At 45.1% G+C, this 22,640-nt stretch overlaps 1 protein-coding gene across 1 annotated transcript in view; it reads left to right on the forward strand.

The window, feature by feature from the left end:
* IL7R (interleukin 7 receptor) overlaps nucleotides 1-22,640 on the forward strand; it is a 563,020-nt gene that overhangs the window by 244,743 nt on the left and 295,637 nt on the right. The window contains exon 3 of the mRNA XM_069627128.1: nucleotides 18,903-19,063. Within this exon, the coding sequence (XP_069483229.1) occupies nucleotides 18,903-19,063 (161 nt within the window). The remainder of the gene's footprint in view (nucleotides 1-18,902; nucleotides 19,064-22,640) is intronic.

Consider the following 22,640-nt stretch of genomic DNA (forward strand, 5'->3'; position numbering starts at 1 on the left):
AACAATGTATGGTGAATTAAATGTATCTTTAAGTTAGACAAACCTTAACAATTTAAGATCTTATATTTAGGTAGGGCTGTCTTTCTACATCACCTAGACTCCCACACTTCTCATTTATTTGATTGATTTATTGTAATTGCAATTCAAGTTATCAAAACCACCTGGAAGAAACTTCGGAACTAATTTATCACAAAATATGGTGGAACTCCACATGCAATATACATAGATTGGAGGCATGCACAGCTTCAACCCCAACACTACATCACAAGTATAAATTGAAATGGAAAATGTTTCTTGACTTCCTTACCTCAAATGATTACTCTATTTTAATGTAAACAGAGGTTGGTGTAAACACATCTGGGATCGGGGGTTTATCTACTATGAAATAAAAAGGTCATTCCTATCTTGGGACTAAGCAAAAGGTGTTGAAGGTCAAACTAAAAGGTTCTCACAATAGGGGTACTGGTTTCCTTTAGGAGCCCTTTGCTTAAGCCTGTCTAAAGGGCCCAGCGACCAGCATACTTCTTTATCACAATCACAGCATGACAAGGATTAACAGAACCCACAAGTGACATCTAACAATTTTCTCAAGAATAACATTATGGGTGGGTGTAATTTTATAAGACTGGGGGTCCGTCCTATAAACTACGTAGGAAACAAGTACTAAAGGTGTTAGGATGTTTTAACTCAATTAGATCTCCGGGCCACATTTTGGAAGTATTGATCCTCCCCAGTGTTCAGTACCTAGTATACAGTCTCACGGGAATAGCGTCCAGCAGACTTATTGAGTGCACAGTCTCAGGGCTATAACACCTAGAACCCCTTATGGTCACCCACGGTTTCAGGAATGCAGCAGTTAGTATGCTTCCTAGCTTCTCCTACCAGCGATTACCTTTGCCCTCTTGACTTTGGTTACATGTCATCCTCGGATATTCTCACCCTTTAGTTGCTGGTCACCCTTCTGTCCCAATAGCTGTACCATACCACACTCCTGGAATCAAGTATTTCTTCCCCTACTTAGAGTTGTTGTCAGACTGTGAAATTGTTACCCACCATACATGGGTCACCGTCCTGGTCAAAGGTCCTTACGTCAGTGTTTTTAATTCTTTGAGAAACTCCTCACCTCTTTCTCTCACTACGATATCTCCCAGTGTCTGAGATACGGACTGAAAGGTGTCTCTATCCCTCTATCTCTGCTCTCCACCAGTCCCCGGGTCTTCCTCTGGTACTGCGTCACTCTGCTCTTTGCTTCCAGATCGGTATGAGGACCTTTGACTCTGATTGTAAAACACGTAACACAAGCATCTCTTAATCTAAACTCTTAGAATCTCCACCACATTGACTGCGGTCACCGAAGGCGTTCCAATCACAAAGCGCATTGAAGCCATACAAATGGGGAAAGAGCGCTATATAGATAACCAAATACAACAGAATACAATAAAATAGTTGTTCTGATTGGATATTCCCTGTCTTCTCGGTTTGTCAATGATTATTCCCTTATTTCCTTAATTCTTCCCCATGTCCTATTTGCTTGTCCAGAGGCTCTGCTGTGTCCCTCCCCCTTATTTCCCCTTTGAGGATTAGTTACAAATAGTGTTTCTGCTGCAGCATACAAGGGATTAAAGGCCTGGTCTTTTCTACATATCTCCAAGAGGAAAAAGCATTATCTCCTGAGATGTTGCACTGACTTTTTTTTTTTATCTCAACAGCACTGATTTTCTCTAACTCTTCCTACAGAGGGGGTCATTGCTCCCATAGTAGATCCTGGACAACTGTGGATTTACCTATCCCCCCAGACATGTCTTAGTTGCATTTGTTTCAAAAAGATTCCTTTCTAGTGAGAGACAACAGAGTGCTCTGAGATGTTGGGACATTTCCATTGGTATTTTGTATTTTGTTTGTTTATTTATTTATTTATTTATTTATATAGCGCTGGAGCCCGCAAGCATCGGAGCGCTAACAAAACATTACTTACAACGTAAAAATATAAATAACACTGGAGTGGACGAGAAAATAGAGTAGAGTGGCAATTATCATTAGTATCTACATTCCAGGCATAACATTGATCACTCAAAGCTAGTTCACAATGAGATTCAAGTTCGATGTGCCTTTGGGTACTTGCATTTGCTAACAAAAACAGGGAGATTACTGGCCCACATCCCACTAATACACAGGTTCTGTCTTCTAGTGCGCACCACTTGTTATATTCCAGCCTTTGCAGGATTTTCACATCTGACCAATCCCCGCCCACTTCTTTGCCAAAGCAAAGCCAAGACCTTGCTCCTCAAGTCCTCTCCTGGTTCTTCCCCCCGTGGTTTCTCTATATTGGTTATGATGAAATTCCTAACATCCATAACAAAATCTCGTAGGGACTTTTAGATGATTTTATTTAACAAGCATGTTTTTAATAGTTGAGGAGAAACTGGCTTTCGCAGGTTGATACTCGACACAGAAGCCTATCTTGGGATTCCTCGCATCCACAAAAAAGAAGGATTTGAATCTCCCATTATTGCACCTACTTCCACCCTGTACCAACAGGGCCCCCTTGAATGAGAGCCTGGCCTAGGTATCTGGTGGGACAGTGACACAGTGGACGGTAGATTGGGTAAAATGAAAAACTTGCACAAAGGCTTGTGGGGTTTAGGAGATCTGCTGCAGTTTTCGTTTTGAGGTCATGACACAGGGGTGTTCTTAGTAGCTACACCATGATAACTACTCGGACCGCAACAGTTACTCCATTGGCGTCTATATCTAGGTAAACCTTCGGAATAGCTTTCCTGATCCCTGTATATACAAATAATCTGGACATTTGTATTCAGGATTATTGAGTCAGGGGAGACCAAGTCCAACTGATCAGCTGTTTGCCAGCTACCAAAGTCTACCAATGCTTCTATCGCCTTGTCCTGTACTTCCACAGAGATCACTGGGCTAACATTTAACACTATAGCCCCATCATTATCCTTCTTCCACCGTATTGTATCTACTTGTCTCATGTAACTGGTGCCCATACATTTGTATTCTAATTGGGGTTAGTACTTAGCGATGTGTCCTAGTCATCTGCAGGAGAGACCTTTAGAAGAATTTGTTTTCTGGCAGGACAGGAACATATTTTAAAGGTTTTTCTTCTCGGGTATCGTGTAGCTTGGATTCAATGTGGGGTTTGTACTAAGACTCAGGGCGTTGACAGGGGTGGAAATCTTGAGTTAAAGGTGGAAGTGGATTCCTACTTTGGAATGACATTTATTCCCATTTGGGGGTCGAAGCAACCCCTTGAGGCATAGGTTGTGAGCCCTTGATGGCCACTGGCCCTTTTCATTCCCTCCTCCAATATGGGACTAATCAATCGTGCTACAACTTGCTGTATGTATGGTTGGAGAGAGGTGAAAAACTGTTTAAAGGGAAGAACATTGTAGAAAAGGCTATGGCAAGGCAGCCATCCAGGCTGCTGCAGAGAACCTTTATATTGTATCCTGTCGCCATTCTGTTGCAAAAGCCTGCCAGCTGTGCGCTATCCATTGAGCAGCCTCCTGCTTGTGTTACGCCATTCAACTAGACTAGGGCCTCATTACGAGTTTGCCGGTCCGGTAAGGTTATCGGTACCTTTGTATCTGGACCGGCAACCTGCAAGTTGTGCTCACGGGTACCTTTCATTCCGCCAGGTCTGACCTGGCAGAATGAAAGGGACCCGCGCGCCTGTAACACCGGCACGGTAAGGAACCGTGCTGGTGCTACATGCATCCCCATTCCCATTGAGCCCTATGGTGCTGAAATGGGAAATGGGATCATCCGATTCCGGCACCCGCGAAAGGGCAATTACCGGGTCCGGCGTGGGCGGAATACCCCGGTAAATGCCCATTTGCGGGTGCCGGACTTTCTTGCAAGTTTGGAGGTAGCCTTGGTAGTTTTCCCGGCAAGGCTACCTCCAACCTTGTAATGAGGCCCATATCTCTTTACCTTTTTGCTTGCGACTGTTGACGGCCGTGGAGCACTCTTATATGGGAAGTTCCTCCTCCCTCCACAACAGTGCACGCAGCACAGTGGAGGGAATGAGCCTGCACCATCACGCATGTTAGCTGGTCATCCACACCCAGTTGTGCGCTGCATAAAGCTGATGGGACTCCCTGCGCCGCTCCCTCAATTCCGACGCAGGCTGCTATCAAGGAGCATGTTCACCGCCCCCACCAGCTGCCCATGTCCCTGCCCAGGCCACATCCTACCTTGGCCAGGAAGCCATACACCAGTCAACAGTCATCGGTGTACCTGGCAACCTTGAGTGCCTTTGCAGGCTGCAGTACACTGCTGTCCTCCTTCCAGCCAGGGGCCACCCTTGCATGCCGTTACAGCTCATCACTGGTGCACTGGAGTGCGACCCTCAGATGCCAGCTTCGCCACGCTCATCCTCTGCTCCACCTTCACAGCATGGGTTTGCTCTATGCCCACACTCATTGACCTCCTGAGTCACTTGCTGGCACAGAACATCCCGCATCCATGTGGCGTGAGGCTCCCCTCATCTTCCCCAACCGCCTCCTGGTGATCGCCCATGTCCTGACTGTTTTCTTTCCCCTTTCCACCCGCTTCTTTCTGCAGCCATTGAGTGGACTGGCCTATAGGGAACTCTGGAGATTTCCTCATAGGCGTCTGAACCCTGGGTCGCGTTTGTATGATGAATTATTGTATTTCCACATTTTTTCATGGGAAAGTGTTAGGATTGCTGAAAATGTGTAATTTGGGGCCACTTTGAAAATTATTTCCATGGCGTCTTTTGGTTCCCAGTCCAGCCCTGATTGCTGGGGCAATTCCATGTCTTCAACCTCCAGAGGGGCGCACAGAATGCAGAACATACCATTGTCTGGTAAGCTGCAGAAGTCAACATGGCACAATAAAGAGTATATTCTTTGATAAGCCACATGTAAACTGTTTATATTGTGAGTGTATTTATGTGTTAGCATGCCAGTAATATTAAATAAACCGGTTTTCCTGTGCATGAGCCCCCAACCTCCCACAAGCACCTGGTAACCCCTACACTGCTAGGCTCTAATGGCGCTACAGGCTACACTATTCAACACCTCCTTCGGAGCCTGGTCCTATAATCACTTACTAGTCAGCATCTTTAATCTAGTATGATATTTGTCATGGGTTTCTCCTAATTCAACTAAACATTTCTGATTTTGCTGGCCATGATATGATAGTCCCAGATCGACTGCATGATTTCATTAGAGGGTGTTGCTCCATCAGAATTCAGAACTTGTTAGCCATCTTGGAGTTCCCTGGTTAACAGTAGAGCTACTTAGTCGCTTGATAGGTCTTGGGACCACCCCACCTTAGCTACCTGGTCAACATTCACAAAAATTCCCTATGATCCCCTCCTACTTTGTAGCTTAGCAAGACTGAGGGAAACCTACGTTTTTCTAATCAGGTTAATGGTGGCCATTGTCGTCTTTAATGATATTCTCTGCAGCTGTTTTAACTATTTCTCTCAGGCCCTCTCTGTAGGTGGTATCTTTACAGGGTTCGGTTCCTAGTGGTTCCTATTAAGCACCTCCCGTCCATCTTCTTTCTACTCTTTGTAGAGCAGGGCAATCAATGGCTTGTTTACCTCGTTGAGTACAACTATGATAGCCAAGGACCTGAGAATAGGATCGGGATATTCGCTTGCATTATTTACTCGCTCCAGGTGGGAGGGCCTGGTGTGTGTGTGGAAAATGAGCTGAAGCTGCGTGTTTATACCCGGGAACTGACTGATATCAGGTAAGGCACTAGGAACTGATAAGAGCATGCTGCCTTTGTCTCTCCTCTCAAACCTTCTGGCCCACATTACTGCGGTTTCTAATCTTTCTGAATCCCCACCTGGCAGAATTCATAAGGGCATGACAGACCTGATCCTGAACAATACGAAAAGAAGTTTGGATGGACTGCGCTGCATAGACACCTAAGTGTGAAGATTGTTTTCTCTCTACATGTTACGTGATGTTTACCTAATATTGGTGCTGTGAGTGAATAGTGCAAGCCTATGTTATGTGAAAAACATACACATCATGCACATGTCATGTACAGTCCTCATTGCACTATCAATGGATAGCCATCCGAAAAGAAATAATTGAGGACAAATCTACAGAAAACCATTAGTTACCTCCACCGCAATGTGGGGCGGGCTGCAAAAGCACAAGAGTCTAAAGGAAGACAATGGCTCTTATTCAGGTGACCTTGAGGCCCCTTTACTTTTGCATGTGCCCCACATTGAGGTGGATCTAATTAATTGATTTGGGTCCCTTTTTCCTAGACTTAGTCAGAATTCATACACCACACTACACGTGGTCTCACCAGTTTTTGAAATTGATATTTTATTTCTATCGTGCTCATACACAAGTGTTTCAGAGCGCAACAAGGCAAGGGAAGGGGAAGAGGGAAGAACAAAAACAACCATCTTGCTAGGCCCAGTGAGATTGAGAACGCGCAAGTGCAGGGTGGAGGGGCAGGGGAGGGTAGAAGTGCATGGAAGGGGGAACAAAAAGGAGAGTGCGGAGCGAGGAGGAAAAAACATAAATAATAATAAATGAATGAATAAAAAGGCAACAAACAATGGGAGTACAGCCACCAAGTGGCAAGTGCTGAGTTTAAGGCTGCAGGCCGGTTAGTTCTGGTAAGTGCAGGAAGAAAAGGGGAGGGCTGTATGGGTACAGATACAGACCCCAGTGCAAGGGGTGGCCCGGAGGCAGTGCGTGAGGGTGGCAAGATGAGCAGGTACCTGGGCCCGGAGGACAGAGGGTGGCCAGGTGCATGGTGCCGAGGGACAGTAGAATCACCAGGGGAGAGAAGAGGAGAAGGAAGAAGCAAAGAGGAAGGTCCTGAGGTGCCACCAGAACCGCAGATGGTTCTCCTCTAGTTTTAGAGTGGCAGGGAGGCTGTTCGAGAGGGAGGTCCCAGCCGAAGACAGAGATGTACCCGCAGCTCATTTCTTTGAGAAACGACTGACCCTGAGGGAGTTAGAGGTAGAGGAGCGTAGTGCTCTAGATGGGAGGTATTTGCAGAGGGATAGCTGAAGGTATGTTGGACCCAGGCCCAGAAAGCCTTGTGGACAATGCAGAGGGTTTTGACTTTAATCCTTGCATCCACTGGGAGCCAATGGAGAGATTTCAGAGCTGGAGTGATACGATCCCAGGGCTTGAGGCCAAGGACAAGTCTTGCAGTCCTGTTCTAGATAAGTTGCAAAGGGCGGAGAGTAAAGGCAGGTAGATTAAGAAAGAGGCTGTTGCAGTAGTCTAATCTAGAGAGAACGAGTGCTTGGGAGACAGTGAGCTTCTGGGGGAATGAGAGCAAAGGAAGAGTACCTCTGAGGAGGTGCGGTAGGAAGTTTGACTTTTTTGATACATCAGCGATGTGGGCGGAGAAGGAGAGTGTGGAATCAAAGGTGACACCAAGGTTCTTGGCCTTGCAGCTGGGGATAGGAGAATGAGGAGGATCTCCGTCTTGCTGGCATTCAGACAAAGATTGTTGGTGGCACACCAATCTTGAATGGCAGTTAGGCAATCAGTGATGAGAGAGGTGGAGGAGGTGGCCGAGGGCAGCCTGAAAATGAGTTGAGCGTCGTCCGCGTAGCATTGGAAGTTTGAGCAGAAAAGGGCAATACAGCGGGCGAGAGTTGCCAGGTATTGGTTGAAAAGCCAGGGTGAGAGGTTAGACCCCTGTGGAACACCACAGGTGGAGAGCAAGATAGATGATAGGAAGGACCCAAGTTGGATCTGGGAGGGTTGATCAGAGAGGAAAGAGGTCAGCCAGGCCAGAGCCAGATCGGTGATGCCCAGGTTATCACGGAGACGGTTGAGCAGGATGGTAAGGTTGAATGTGTCAAAGGCAGAGGAGAGATTGAGTAGGATGAGAACAGAGGGAATGCTAGAGTCAAGGTTGGAAAGCAGATCTTCACAGATGTTCAGGAGAGCAGTTTCCGTGCTTCTGCCAGATCTGAAGCCGCTGTGGGTTTCTTGAGGAGAGGATGCACAAGGGAGTGCTTAAGAGGGAAGGGGAAGGATCCTGAGGCAAAGGAGTGTTTGCAGAAGTCGGCAAGGACCGGAGCGAGGGTATCAATGTGGTCCTTGAGAGTTTTAGAGGAACAGGGATGAACCTGTTTTGATGAGTCTTTCATAGATAGGACTTGTCTAGCGACATCATCAGGGGAGAAGAGAGGAAAGGAAGAGAAGGAGGGTGGGGGGATGGCTGGAGGAGGGTGTGTGAGTACCGACGGAGAGGGGAGAGACAGGATGTCCTGGGTTTTTTAGATAAAGTGTGAGGCCAGGGCATTGCAAAGAGCCTGAGAGGCAAGGGGAGGGGTAGAGACTGCAGCAGGGTTGGCCAGCTCCTTACAAATTTTAAAGAGTTCAGCCGAGCTGTTAGATGCCGCAGAGTCATGCTTGGATGTGGACTCTCTTCTTGGTACAGACAGAGAGACGGTATTGCCTTTGGAGTAGGCGACAGGCCCGTTTGTCAGAGGATGAGCAGGAATCCCTCCATTTTCTTTCAGTCGCCCTACACTTACGTTTAAGTGTAGCTAGGTCGGAGTCATACCAGGAATTGCACTTGGCTTTGGACTTCAGGCGGATCCTCATGACAGGGGCAAGAGCAGCAAGAGCATCAGAAATAGAAGAATAGAGAAAAGAAAGGGCTGTGTCAGGAGTGTGTCAGGGTGTGAGTCAGCCAGAGGATGTGGGGGTGGGGAGGTTGAAGCAAAAGCCTCGACTAACACACACTTCATGGGCCGGATGTCCAGGAAGGTAGGTGGCAGTGTTGGGGTAGGCTTGGCTTGGGGTGAAGAGAGAGAGAGAGATGAGAGAGGAGGTAGTGGTCACTCCAAGAGAGGTTACTGTAGAGAGGGATAGAGAGGGGGAGGCTAGAGGAGATCAAAACATCAAGTGTGTGCCCTGCAGAGTGTGTTGCGCCAGAGGGAAGGATAGAGAGGGAGAGGGAATCGCAGAGGTCGGGAAAGAGCAAAGCTGAGGGACAGGGAGAATCAAGGTGAATGTTGAGGTCACCAAGGAGGAGGAGTTGAGTGGTTGAGGCCAGGAGAGAGGAGGAGAGGTCAGCCCACTCAGAGAGAATAGAGGTGATTTGACCAGGGGGCCGGTAGAGAGTGGCAACAGTAAGAGAGTGGCTAGGAGAGATTGAGAGCCTGCAGATGAGGCATTCGAAAGAGGAGTAGATCTGAGTGGGAATTCTAGTGTCAGGAATCCACTCAGGAAAGATCAAGGCTACACCCACTCCAGGCTGAGTGGATCTGGGTGTGGAGAGGATCTTGTAGCCATCAGGGAGGAGAGTGTCAAAGCTCTTGACAGAGCTGGCCGTTTTGACACATGCAAACTACTTCTCGTCTGGTAAGAAAAGTTGGCCTCCAGGTGAGTGTGTATTTTGATAAATCTTTCTGCACATTTCTGCTTCTCATGAGTTTTTTCTAAGGTGCTTAATTCGTGACACATTGGCACAAGTCATGCAAGCAACCAGCACTCTTTAACACCAGGGACATACGAGCCATATCTTTGAGTTGTGTGACTGCACTGCTAAATTCTTTCATTGCTTGTGGCACTAGTATCAATGATACCTTTCTCCCTTCAAAACACCCACTAGCCGAAGGGATTATAAGAGATTAAGCTTCAATTTATTGGGAGAACTCCTAAATGAAGAGGTAGGAGTGAGATTGATTTGGTATGGACTGTTTCTTTTCTTTTTTTCAGGTTCCACAGGGCTCTAACCTCTATCCCTGGTTCTTCAATGTCTACTTGGCCCCTTTGGCCCACCTGATCTCCACCTTCTCCAACTTTCACTGCTATACAGATGGTACTCAGGTCTCTTTCAAGCTCCCCTCAGCCTCCACACATCTCTCACTCATTCCTGACTGTCTATCCGCGATTCAGGAATGGTATGCCTCCAACAGATCTCTGCCTTAATGCCAGCCAGACAGAGATCCGTCTCATTGGGACCCCAGCTCCCGCTTTCCCTCTCTCTCGCTGGCCATCCTCCTTGGGCCCTCTTCCTCTGCCTTCCTGTGAGGCAAAAAACCTTAGAGTCATCTTCGATTCCACTCTCTCCTTTTCTCCTCACATCACGCACCTTGCCAAGAAAGCCCACTACCAGCTGCAACTCCTCAGAGGTATTCTTCCTTTTCTTACTTTCCCCCAGAAGCTCAATGTCTCCAAAGCCCTGTTTCTCTCCAGGCTGGACTATTGCAAAAGCCTCTTTCTCAATCTTCCTTCTCTACTCTCCGCCCTCAGCAACTAATCCAGAACAGGACAGTGAGACTTATCCTTGGCCTCAAGCCCAGGGACTGTATCTCTCCAGCCCTAAAATCTCTCCACTGGCCCCCGGTGGCTACAAGGATCAAGTTCAAGACCCTCAACATCGTCCACAAGGCTTTCTCGAGCCAGGGCCTGCACTTAATCCACCTCGCTCTTCCAAAATACCTTCCTTCACGAGCCCTTCGGGACAGACGCTTCTTCCGGCAGAGAGTGAGTGGTAGAATACTTTCCTCTGTAGGTGCCTCCCTCTGGAATGGCCTTCCTGCCCCTCTCAAACTTGCGCCAGACGAGCTGAAGTTCCAGAAGCTGCTGAAGACCTTCCTTTTCTCCTCTGCTTTCTCTCTCCCTCTACGCTGCTGACCTACCTGTCTGATGCGCCGACTCGTTGCTTTGCTACCCCCAGAGTCTCACTGGGTACCAGGCTCCTCCATGATCTGTCTCCCCTGCACTGCCTCCAGGCGTACTGTGCACTTAGGGGTTGTAACTGTAACCTCTACATCCCCCTTCCTCCTTGCACTTCCCCAGAGCCGCGCTGCCCTGGCTGCACTCACTCAGAGCAATGCTGCCCTGATTGCACTCCCCCTTTCCCTCTCCCTGGCACTTCCCCCTCTCCCTTCCCCCTGCACATTACGATGTCGCACTTGCACGATCTGAATTACAAAAGGCCTAGTAAGATCGTTTGCCTTGTCCTCCCTCTGTCTCCCCGCCCCCTTATCTTGTCGCACCTAGAAACACTTGGGTATAGGCACGTAATAAATGACATATATCATATCATATCATCAAATACCTTTGCTTGACATATTTGTCATTAGGCACACAGTATAAAACCGTCAATATAAATACAAAATAAATCCAAGTTAGAAATATTATCATGCCAACATACTAGCAATGTTTAAAACCAAATGTTTACCAGAAATTAATAGAGATATGCAATAAAATGGGCACCATTGAAATTTAAAACCGTCAAATTTGTTTCTTTATCAGGTTGCTAGCTCTGACATTGCTTTTTTCCACAACCAAGGTTAAAACACATATATTGCAAATGGGCCTCACAACAAGTTGGGTGGAATTCTGGTGGTAAATCACCAAATCCAACGCCCAACAGAGTTACCGTTGCCGGCACTTGGTCTGGCAGATTTACTGCTGGATTGCAAGTGGTGGTGGTCCCCTGAATTTGTAGTCCATAGGACTCCATTGGGTATTTCTGCAGAATTACTGCTGATGGAATTACTGTCACAGTAATTCCACCGAATTTGCCAATTTGTCAGTGGAAAGGGGGAGGATTTATCTCCAGCATTATGCTGGAGGTAAATGCCCCACTCCAGGGCCAAATGCGTAGTGTGACAGAGTGGGAAAGGTGGCGGTAATTCCATTACTGACACTTTTTTGCTGCATCGCCATACTCGTAATAAGCCCCATAATAAAAACAACACTGCATAAGGTGATAGCACCTGCTGTAGACCTTATGCCATGTTGAAGGAAACTATCGCTCTGGCATATTCTGTGGTATTGTATATAAAAAGGGCATACCAGAAGGAAATGTTAGATTGACTCCACCCTAATTTTACAGTGCGCTCATTTGTTCGACTTCAATCCCATTTGTTGATTAACTGGAAAACCAGAATCGTATCAAATCTATTGGCCTCATTATAAGCATGGCGGTCCGGGAACTATGGTACTGGTAAGCATGCCGGTACCGTAGTTCCTGGACCGCCATATTATGAGCTGTGCTCCAGGGCACCGGTCAGCCCGCTAGATCTGACCTGGCGGGTAGAGCGGCACCCACGAGCACAGCAAGTCGGATGCACCAGCACCGGTGTAAATGGTGCCTGTGCATCCGATGTCCCCATTGAGCCATATGGGGCTCAAATGGGAATGGGGACTGACAAGCACCGGCACCCAGGAATGCAGGAATTACCGGGTCTGGCAATGCCGGAATTACCCGGTAATTCCTCATTGACAGGTGCCGGTAAAAATTCAACTTTAACAGGCACGGCTACCACCAGCGTTATAATGAGGCCCTTAGTCTAATATACAGTGTCCATGTGTCATTGTCTAAGTGATTTGTGTAATTTTATGTATGTATTTAACCGAGATAAGGCAGCTCTCACGTGGCTAGGTAAAGAATGTACACATTGCCATTTTAGGTCAAGGATTGGTGGCTCTCGATTGTGACGTATCAATTTAACATCCCCTTTTAAATGTAAATTAAGGATTGTAACCAAAACCCCCATAAATGTACTTGTTATATGAAAACACAATAGTATTGCACAACATACTTAATAGATTGCATATAATAAGAGTGACAGGGCTACATATGTTCCTTTTCAAGGTTTATCCCTGGATTGCCCCCTTCTTTAAAAAGAAAACAGGTTCCCTCCCGATGGCTCAGATGCCTTTAGGAACACAGGTCATGTAATGGCAGTAGTTGGGATTTCATTATGGTCACATGCAATGTAACATCATTTCCAGAGAAAGAGAGAGTGAGTGTGTGTGTGTAATTTTGTGTGCATGCCTGCTCATGTGTGGCTCACCTCTGCAATTGGTGTCCCGCAATTAGTCACAAATATCCCGTGAAAGTTATTACATAAGTTTCTGTAGGGTTAATTTAGTCCTCTCAGAAAATAAAGGCATCTCTTCCACTAATAAGCTTCACAGCTGTATATTGGAGCTTTTTTGATGGACAAGGGCCACATTGTGACTCACTGTGTATCATCTCCATCTATCGCCCTCTTGGTCCCACTGGACCATTCTTTGATGATCTTGGGCCACTTCTTGATTCTCTTTCCACTAAATATCACCTCTTTCTTTTAGGTGACTTTAACCTTCCATCTTCCCTCTCCAACCACTTATCAGAAATCTGAACGTCAGTCTTTTCTTAGGTACCATGCTCTCAACTCTGTCCATAACCTACCTACCCACACAGGGGATCACTCTTTGGATCTCTTATTCATCTCCACCTCTCTCTCAGCTACTAATAATACTCTCACACCATCCATATCTGATCACTCAATTGTTTCCACCACCATCTCCTTTGTATCTGCTGACCTTTCCTCACCACTTGCTTTACCTATTACTAAAAGGAAATGTAAACCTTCTGTCATTCCACTCTTCATCTCTGACCTACAGTTCTCACTTTCCTTCTTCACACCCAATGCCTCTTACACCAACACTGCCTTCTCCAGCTTCCAATCCATACTATATGACTCATTCTCCTCTCGCTTCCCACTGCTTACTTTCAACCCCTGAGTCTCAGCATCCTCAACCATGGGTCATCCCAGTCATACTCTCTTCTCTGCGCAGACATACGCTGGCTGCTGCCCAAATGGAGGCGCATGAGGACCGGACACTCCACCTCTCTGCCCTGAACTCTCTCAAGTCCACTCTTGATGGAGCAAAAAGGAAATTCTACCTCACCCTCATTGACCCTCACTCCAACCACCCTCCCCATCTACAGGACACCCTAAACTCATTCCTCACTCCTCCCAAGTCAATGACTATCAACTCCACTATCACAGCTAATGACCTAGCTGAATACTTTGCAGCAAACATTTCCAAAATTAGAGACTCTCTTGTGACCTTTCTCACACTTCTTCGCGCCTAGAAACACTTGTGTACAGGCGCATTATAGATGACTTATCATAGCATATCATATAATTTCTACATTTTACACTCTGCATACTCCGCTATGATCCTCTGCCTCTATCTCCCACTTTAGTCACACTAAAATTGACAAAGTGATATGTCTACTGATGATGGCTGAACCCTCTTTTGCAAGAAAAAGAGGATGAGAAGGGCACTACATGTTGTAGTTCACAGATTGTCCTTTAGAAATAATAGATATAATAATTAGTAGTTTATCTGGTTTATTCTCGCCTGGAGCTGCCAATCTAAAAAGAGGTCCTGTAGCACTAGGACCAAAATGATCAAAAAACTTCCAAGAAACAAAGTGTATCCACTAAGTTAAGAAAGGCGCATCTCAGTTTGCCCCAATATGGTTGCTAATATTCAGTCACTGATTCATGATATGTAAGTAATAGAGTTCCAATAAATCCTTTTGGCAGGAATTGTTTAATTCACATTCCTATATTTTGCCGCCAATAAAAGTTTTTAATTCTTATACATCACACAATGAGTTCTCATCTCAAATTGCCCATAATACTTTAGTGCCAATGCATTTCGGATACAATCCTTCTTCAGGGCGGTATTATAGCAAAAATTAGCTTAACTAGTGACAGTATATATATATGCAAATATAGTGATTACAACAAATATAACAATTATTGCAGACATTGATAGAGAGTTATTTCAAAAGTCACATACCCATCCACGAGTCATGTTCATTTGGAGAAGAAATAAGCAAAAAATAAAACAAAACGGTATGTCAATTAGTTGACTGAAGTAAATAAACATTCTATCATTTTCTTTTAGCTCCATATGTTTGTCATACCTCGGTCAAGCCGATCTTTGGACTCGAGTCTTTGTACGTATGTACAATTAGATCTATGAATAAATTAAACAACAATGTGAATCATCCTCAATCTCTTTCGTGGGTATGTTAATCCTAATCAGTACTGCTGTACTTACTCAGCTCCTGCCGTGCTCGACGTGTAGCTGCAGACTGAGCTACCGGGAACGCGCTCGTGCAAGTTTACCTTTCGTTTTAAAGGTCACCATGGAGACGGTACGAGGCGTCGTGGACCGTCCTGGTGCACGTACGCCTCGCGCCCCACCCCCGAGTGGTAGCCCGGGGGCGGGGATGTCTCCATGGTGACCAGCGCTCTGTGAGACAGTGCAAGTAGTTAACTGTCTACAGCGTCAATTGGCGCCGTAGCTGTAGCGATTGGAAAATTAGCAGCATGTGTGAGATTTTGTCGTAGTAGTATTATATGTAAGACATAATGTCCGCATTAACAATTGAACGTATGGAAAAGATAAAGATGGACAGTCTAGAGCATTTAAGCTCCGGAACATATTTTCTGTCGCTACTAAGTCATAAGAGCAATTTAGGGCAAACAGCGGAATAGTGCAACTAGAATATAAATTGTGACAAAAGGATAACAGATATATGACAGATATTTACATCTTCCTTAGATAAAAAATCGAAAGTGAAGAAATTGTTTTTACAAAAAACACATAAAGTTAATTTCTTCATTGAGCCCCTTTGGAGAGAGGGAGCTCATCCGGTCTATCCAAAAGGATTCTCTTTGGTCCATCCTTTTTTGGAAATTCTCGTGGATGTCTCTTTTTGAAACCACCTCTAAGATGACAAAACGGATTTGGACCAAGATGTGTTTCTTTTCATCCCAATGTCTTGACACTGCTGAGTTAAGATTATGGTTTCTTATGCACGATCTGTGTTCATTCCACCTAATTTTTGCCACTCGCAATGTCTGACCCACATAGTACAGTCCACACGGACATTTGATAGCATAAATCACGTTGGTTGAATCACATGTAGCAAAATTTCTCAGTCTGATTGTCTCTCCTGTGTGTGAATGTTTTATTGTCTCTCCTTTCATCACATAGCTGCAATTACTACAATTTAAACACGGAAACGTCCCAATTCTTTCTGTAAGCTTCTTTTTTGGTGCTGGTTTCGTATGAACCAGTCTATCTTTTAGGTTTTGACTCCGTTGGTAAGCAAATGTGGGTACTTCTTTAAATAGATGTTCAACTCTCTGATCGCATAGTAAAGTATTCCAATGTTTTTGAATAATGCACTTAATGCAATTACTTTGACGTGAGTATCTGGACACAAATACTAATGGTGGAGCTGATTCCAGTCTAGTTTTTGTTTTCAATAGCTCTTCTCTGTTTTGTGTGGCTACTCGTGATTCCGCTATGTTTATTTCCTCTTCTGTATATCCTCTTTCCAGAAACTTTTTCCCCATCTCACGGATAGCTAGCTTGTAGTCTTCTGGGTCACTTACCAATCTTTTTACCCTGAGCATCTGGCTGTATGGAAGATTTTTTATGAGGCTCGGTTGATGGAAGCTGAGACGTTGTAATAGATTGTTACGATCCGTGGGTTTTCGAAAAATGGTAGTCTGATATCCTGTGTCAGTAATCTTAATGTCTACATCCAAGAAGTGTATGTTGGTTTGGGAGTGTTCTTGAGTGAATTGGATACGAGCATCTATACTGTTCAGATGTGCGAAGAACTTTAGGTATTCCTCTTCTGTATCTTTCCATATTCCAAATATATCGTCAATGTACCTGATCCAGAGACTTAATTTCGGGAACCAGTGTTCATTCTGTAGTATATGTTCAGATTCGAATTTATGCATGAATGAATTAGCATAAGAGGGGGCCATGGTGGCTCCCATGGCTGTCCCAGCCACTTGGAGATAGTACTCATTTTTATATCGAAAGTATGAGTTGTTACTGATAAACTCCAGAAGAACCAATATAAATTCTTTCTGAGCCGGTATCTCTTCAGCATTGAGTAGCATCCATTCTACCGCTTCACCCCCTAAATCGTGTGGGATCGATGTGTAGAGACTTTTAACATCGATAGTAAAGCATATGTTGTTGCAATTAAATGCAGTTTCATTCAAGAGTTGTAAAAAATGTGTAGAGTCCTTGATGTATGTACTAGTTTTTTGAATCAATGGCTGTAAGAAGTAATCCACATATTTCCCTAAGGGTTCCAGTATGCTGTTAATCCCTGCTACGATTGGTCTTCCAGGGGGTTTGATGAGATCTTTATGTATCTTAGGAAGGGTATAAAAGTGAGGTACCTTCGGGTGTGTATTCATCAAAAATTTCTTTGTGTGGTGATTAATCCACTCCAATTCCTCCGCCTTGTCCAACATTGCCCCATTAGACCCTCTTGCTCCTCAGCTAGCCAAGTCTCTTGCAACTTTAGTGGCCTCTCACCGCATTGACCCCTTCAACCTGTCCTTCGACTCTGCTTGCTTTCCCTCTATTTTCAAAACTGCCACAGTCATACCTCTCCTAAAAAAGCAAGGTGATGACCCGAACCTACCGGATAACCTTTGCCCTGTTTCTCTCCTTCCACCCTATCTAAAGTGCTTGAAATGGTGGTGTTCAACCATTTTACCAATTCCTTAGTCATCCTCCTAGAAAGAGGTTTCTGTCACTCCACAGAAATTGCTGTCATGAATGTGTCCAATTTCATTGCCTCTGCTAAGCACTCCAACCGATCCTCTATCCTTGACCTGTCTGCTGTCTTTGACACTGTTGATCACTCTGATCACCTTAATATTCTCTTTTTTTTCTAGGGATCACACCCTTGCCTGGATTGAATCCTAACTTGCCCTTTGCCAATTCTCTTTCTCCTGGAGAAACATCATCTTTCAACTCACTCCTCTAGCTGTTGGTGTTCCACAGGGCTCTGTGTTGGGTCCACTCATCTTTGCACTCTACACCGTTGCACTTGGGGCGCTAATCTCCTCCTTTGGGTTCTCGTACTAACTCTTCACAGATGGCACCCAAATCTTCTTCTCTTTTCCTGAACTCTCCTCTGATGTCTCTATTAAAATTTCCAACTGTCTCACGGCCATTAAATATTGGATGGCTTTGCACTCTCTGATGTTAAACTCTACCAAAACAGAGATGATTTTCTTCCCTGTCAAAAGCTCTCTCTCATCTCTTCCTCTGTCTATCCAGTTCCCACCTTACATTCTCCCCTACTCTTCCTCGGCTAGAAGCCTCAGCATCAACTATGAACCTTGCCACATCTTCTCTACTTTCATCTCCAAAACTGGAACAGCAGCTCGCCTCAGCCTCCTAAATATTAGGGAAATCAGGCACCTCCATTTCAACGAAGCCAAGCATCTCTTAACCACTCTTGTCTTCTCTAAGTGGGACTACTGTGCCAGCATCCTCTTTGGTCTTCCCAGCTATGATTTCTGTCATCTCGACAAGATCATGAACTTCGCTAGCAGGACTCTCTTCGTACTCCCTCACTTCACACCTAATTCTTCGTACCGTCACCAGGCTGGACATCTGACTATGCAAAATAGGGCCAGATTTAAATGTATTCTCTTGGTTCACAAATCTGTCATTGGTAAGGCACCACTGTATCTATACTCCTCAATCTAACCCTACAAGCCTTCGCAGAATCTCGGCTCTGCCTCCAGACTACCCTTGTGGCTCCTCGCCCTCCCTGTGCTTCCTCTCGCTTCCACTCTTTCTCTCTTCTTGATCCACTTGCATGGAATTTTCTTCCCCCAGACATCTGAGAAATAGTCCACACTGATCTGAACAGAGCCAAACTAAACACCTACCTCCTCACCTCTGAGTTACCCTCCTAATCTACCTCTCATCTGCCTCTGGGCCTCACTTCCTCTGCCTTCACTCTAGCTCTTCAACCATCATTGTCACATCCCGAACACAGCTGTCCGTATCAACTACCTGCACTTAGAAATGTCCAATGTTGGTTGTCCTTAATCTATCTATGTCCACTTATGTATTGTCCTGTGACTGTTCCATTTACTTCCCTCCGCAACCTGGTCAGAATATCCCTCAAACTCAACCCACTGTAAGAAGCTCACTGCTTCCCATCAAATCTGATTACACATCCATTGTAGTCTTTTGTGATCAAAAGAGCATTGTTCCATCTGTATATAAATAAATAATTACATTATTTTGCAGCTGTGGTATGTCCACGAAGGACTCATGCATACAGCTGATGAAGCAGAAACTGAAATACAGAGTGAAATCTACCTACTTGCGCCTGTACTACGTTTGTGACATTTGCATCCAGACCAGGACAAGGGAAGACCAGTGTGAAAATTATGAGTTAAAACATATTGGTAAGAGGCTTACATTATCCAAGTTCTTATGCTTTCCTCAGGACCCTTTTCGTTTTCCCAAAATCCCATGAAACTGTTTTGCTAAAATAATGGCATAGGGGATTAAAACATTATCTGTGCTTTTTGTATGTAGCCATCTAGAAAATGGTCTTGACCTTTACAAATCCTTGCCTTATTATTGTTTCAAGCTAATCATATTATGGGTTTGTCTAATGAATTTTACATTTTAGTGACGACTCTATACTTTGTGAAGGAACCCCATGGCCACAAGAATTGTCGAGCATGTATGAGGTCTAGAAAAATATACTTTCATATTATTTTGTGAGTTGGACCCATGTATGTCCTAGTATAGCTAGTGCTAAGTTTCACACTGTTTTGTGAGCATTGTCATATCATTTGGACTATAGACACAGCAAGCTTGGGATCCACATCTGGGTGTTGATGTGGTTAGAGCAACTTTGAAACACTGTAGAATGAAACTAATCATAACTGCTGGCAAGTGCTTTGGTGGGTCTTCCGAATCATCATTTTCAGCATGTTGTGTCATTACATAACTGCATGCAAATCAAGCTTGTAACATCATTTCCAGAGAAAGAGAGAGTGAGTGTGTGTGTGTAATTGTGTGTGCATGCCTGCTCATGTGTGGCTCACCTCTGCAATTGGTGTCCCGCAATTAGTCACAAATATCCTGTGAAAGTTATTACATAAGTTTCTGTAGGGTCCCACTTCCAAAGGACAGTCCAGCTCAGCTTTAGGGGCACTTTCCAACAATGTGTGTTGGATAGAATATCTTTGAATTATTCATAACCATTTGCGATTGCTCTGGGAAGCTTACCAAATTCAAAACCTTCTATCCATCACTTTTTGGTCTTAGTTTGTCTGGGTGAGTGAGTGTACATGCAGATTTAGAGCCCAGGCTAGTTTATTCATACTGATTCAAGATGAACTTCACTGAAATAGTCCAAAAGTCAAAGTTTAACATTGGCTTGCCTGTGTTTCTGTGCAGAGGAGATGCAGCCTGGTAGTTCCTGCTGAGCGATAGGACCAAGACTGATTTGCATATGGCCAGTTTTCTTCTGTTACAGATAGGCAGAAAAAAAACATAACGTGTAAGGCTGTCTGTCATGAACAATGCCAGGTGACTAATTAATTGCAAACCTTCCACTGATCACTTTTTATGTGTGCCGGATGTGAGTTCCTTGCTCACTGCGTCATACAGAACCAAGCTGTATCTCATTGATGGTACCCAACAAGGCTGAGACCTATCTGGTATTTCTTGCATATGTCACATGACCGAACAGTCCTGTCTAGACTCTACGTTTGGTGGTCGCAGGATGAAGACTAATTTGCATCTGGTTAGTCCCTATCTTTAATGATGTCGATACCATCTATCACTTCTGTGTTTTAGTTTGCCCGTGATGTTAACCCTGGTTTTTCATCGCAACACAATCGTTTTGAAATCTGCTGCTACAATGATATCCTAGATTTCATAGGAGGAGTATAATGGCCCTGTGTTCTAAAGCCTATCATTCGCAACCATGACACCAGATTTAACAACTAAGGGATCAAAGAAATCTGAGCACTGCAAGATTTCTGCACCTTCCGGTCAGCGCTGAAGACATAACTCTTCATTAAAACCTAGAAAGTCACGCATCCCTTGGAACTGATAAGGCTCAGACCAGCTAGATTCCGCGAAATAGCCACACTCATCCTACTTCCACGTCACCCCAGAAAAACTACATCTACGACAAACAAGCAACCTCCCACTGTATTCCATGTGATGTAAAGTTGCCAGGGGTTGCAATAAACTTACCAATGGTGAGCCCATGAAGGGCACTTCTTAAATATAAAATGCATAACAAACATAACTACAGACCTTCTCCTTCCCTATCCTCAACTGTACCCCTCGCTCGTCCTCCTCTCCTAAGCCCCCAACTTGGATAAGAAGTTTGTACATGCCTGCAGTGATTACTCCGTTAAAATCCCACGCCTTCCATGCTGGGAGTATGGCCATGCTAAATCCTTGCTGGAAGCGTCACTTTCTCTACAGCGCCGGGACTGGATATTTACAATGGGCGATTTTGGGATAAATGCCAAAATGGGAATGTGGGCCCTTATCCCCTCCCTCCTTATGATGTATGCATCTATTGAAAAAAGGTGTTGCATAAATAGCTCACTGCTACAAATACACGTTGAATACATGTTTTTGCGTATGCCTCAACAATCCATAAAACATCATCAACAAAAGAAACCCCAGAGGGTTGGTGTCAGTGTGGAAATGTATAAATACCAAAGGCCTGATTCATAGAAGCTTTTGCACTACTAAAAGTGATGTGCAAAACTCCTTTCAGCGATTCATGGAATTCAGATATTTCCTTGGCTTTCAGCTGGTCCGTTACGTCTTTGCGTGCAGTTGAGTGCTGTGCGTGACACTCCACGCAAAGTGTGGTACAGGCCTATGCAATGAAATAAATAGGGGTCGGAACATGCATATTCCCCAGCAAAATGAGGAAGAACAAGGAATAATGCGGGCGTGTTGAGGGCCGAGCCGGGCCATGCAAAGAAATCACACGCTCATCCCAGCACAATCCCAGCACAAACATAACCGAATTAAAGAATTTCAAAGCGCAACTTCACATTGGGAAAAGTCACACGCAAACCTTGTGATCTCACTGCCATCTGATAGTAGACACAAAGTACAAAATGCGAAGGAAACAACATGTATAAAGCACACAATGCACACCATTCCAACGTCGGTCAGCCATGATGAATGCAGGTATACTTGGAGTCATCGTACATGGACACAAAAGGAGGAGAGGATGTGGAAGCCCCCGAGTTTCACAACAGGGACCACGCTGTTCGGGATGACAGACGACCAGGTGTATGCAAGGTACAGGTTCCCCCATGTCATCCTAGACCTGGTCAGGGAGTGGGAGGAAGACCTTGCATCACCCACTATCTGCTCCCATGCACTCACCCCTTGGAGAAGGTGCTGACAGCCCTACATTTCATAGCCACAGGATCCTTTCAGGGCACCAATGCCATTGTAGGGGATATATCTCAGGCCATGCAATCCCAGTGTCTACACCATGTCTTGGCCTGCATCACATCATGGGCGTGCATGCAAAGGCACATATACATGCCATGCACACTGCAGGAAAGGCAGAGAGTTTGCCAGGAATTCTATGCAGTAGCACACTTTGCACGTGTACCTCGAGCCATTGATTGCACACATCTTGCGCCACGCCCCTCCCCAGATTGATGGAGTACATTTACTACAATCGGAGTGATGCAAAAGGAGTCATCATGAAAGTCAATGCCAATTTTCCTGAAGCACACATGACAGCTTCATCTACCGCCAGTCACCACTCTACTGTGCCCTGGCATCGGGAATGTTTGGCAACAGCTAGCTCTTCAGAATATCATTGTAGCAGCAGATCAACTGTCACGCACATGCATGCAGTCACGCTACACACTGAACAACTGTCCAGGACAATGAATGCCAATAACAACCATCTACAAATTTGCAGGGTACAGTGCCTCACCATTCCTGCTCAAGCCATTCAGGAATCCTGCC

This window comes from Ambystoma mexicanum, chromosome 6p (genome assembly GCF_040938575.1).
Source record: "Ambystoma mexicanum isolate Mex_15411 chromosome 6p, UKY_AmexF1_1, whole genome shotgun sequence".
Lineage (NCBI taxonomy): Eukaryota > Metazoa > Chordata > Amphibia > Caudata > Ambystomatidae > Ambystoma > Ambystoma mexicanum.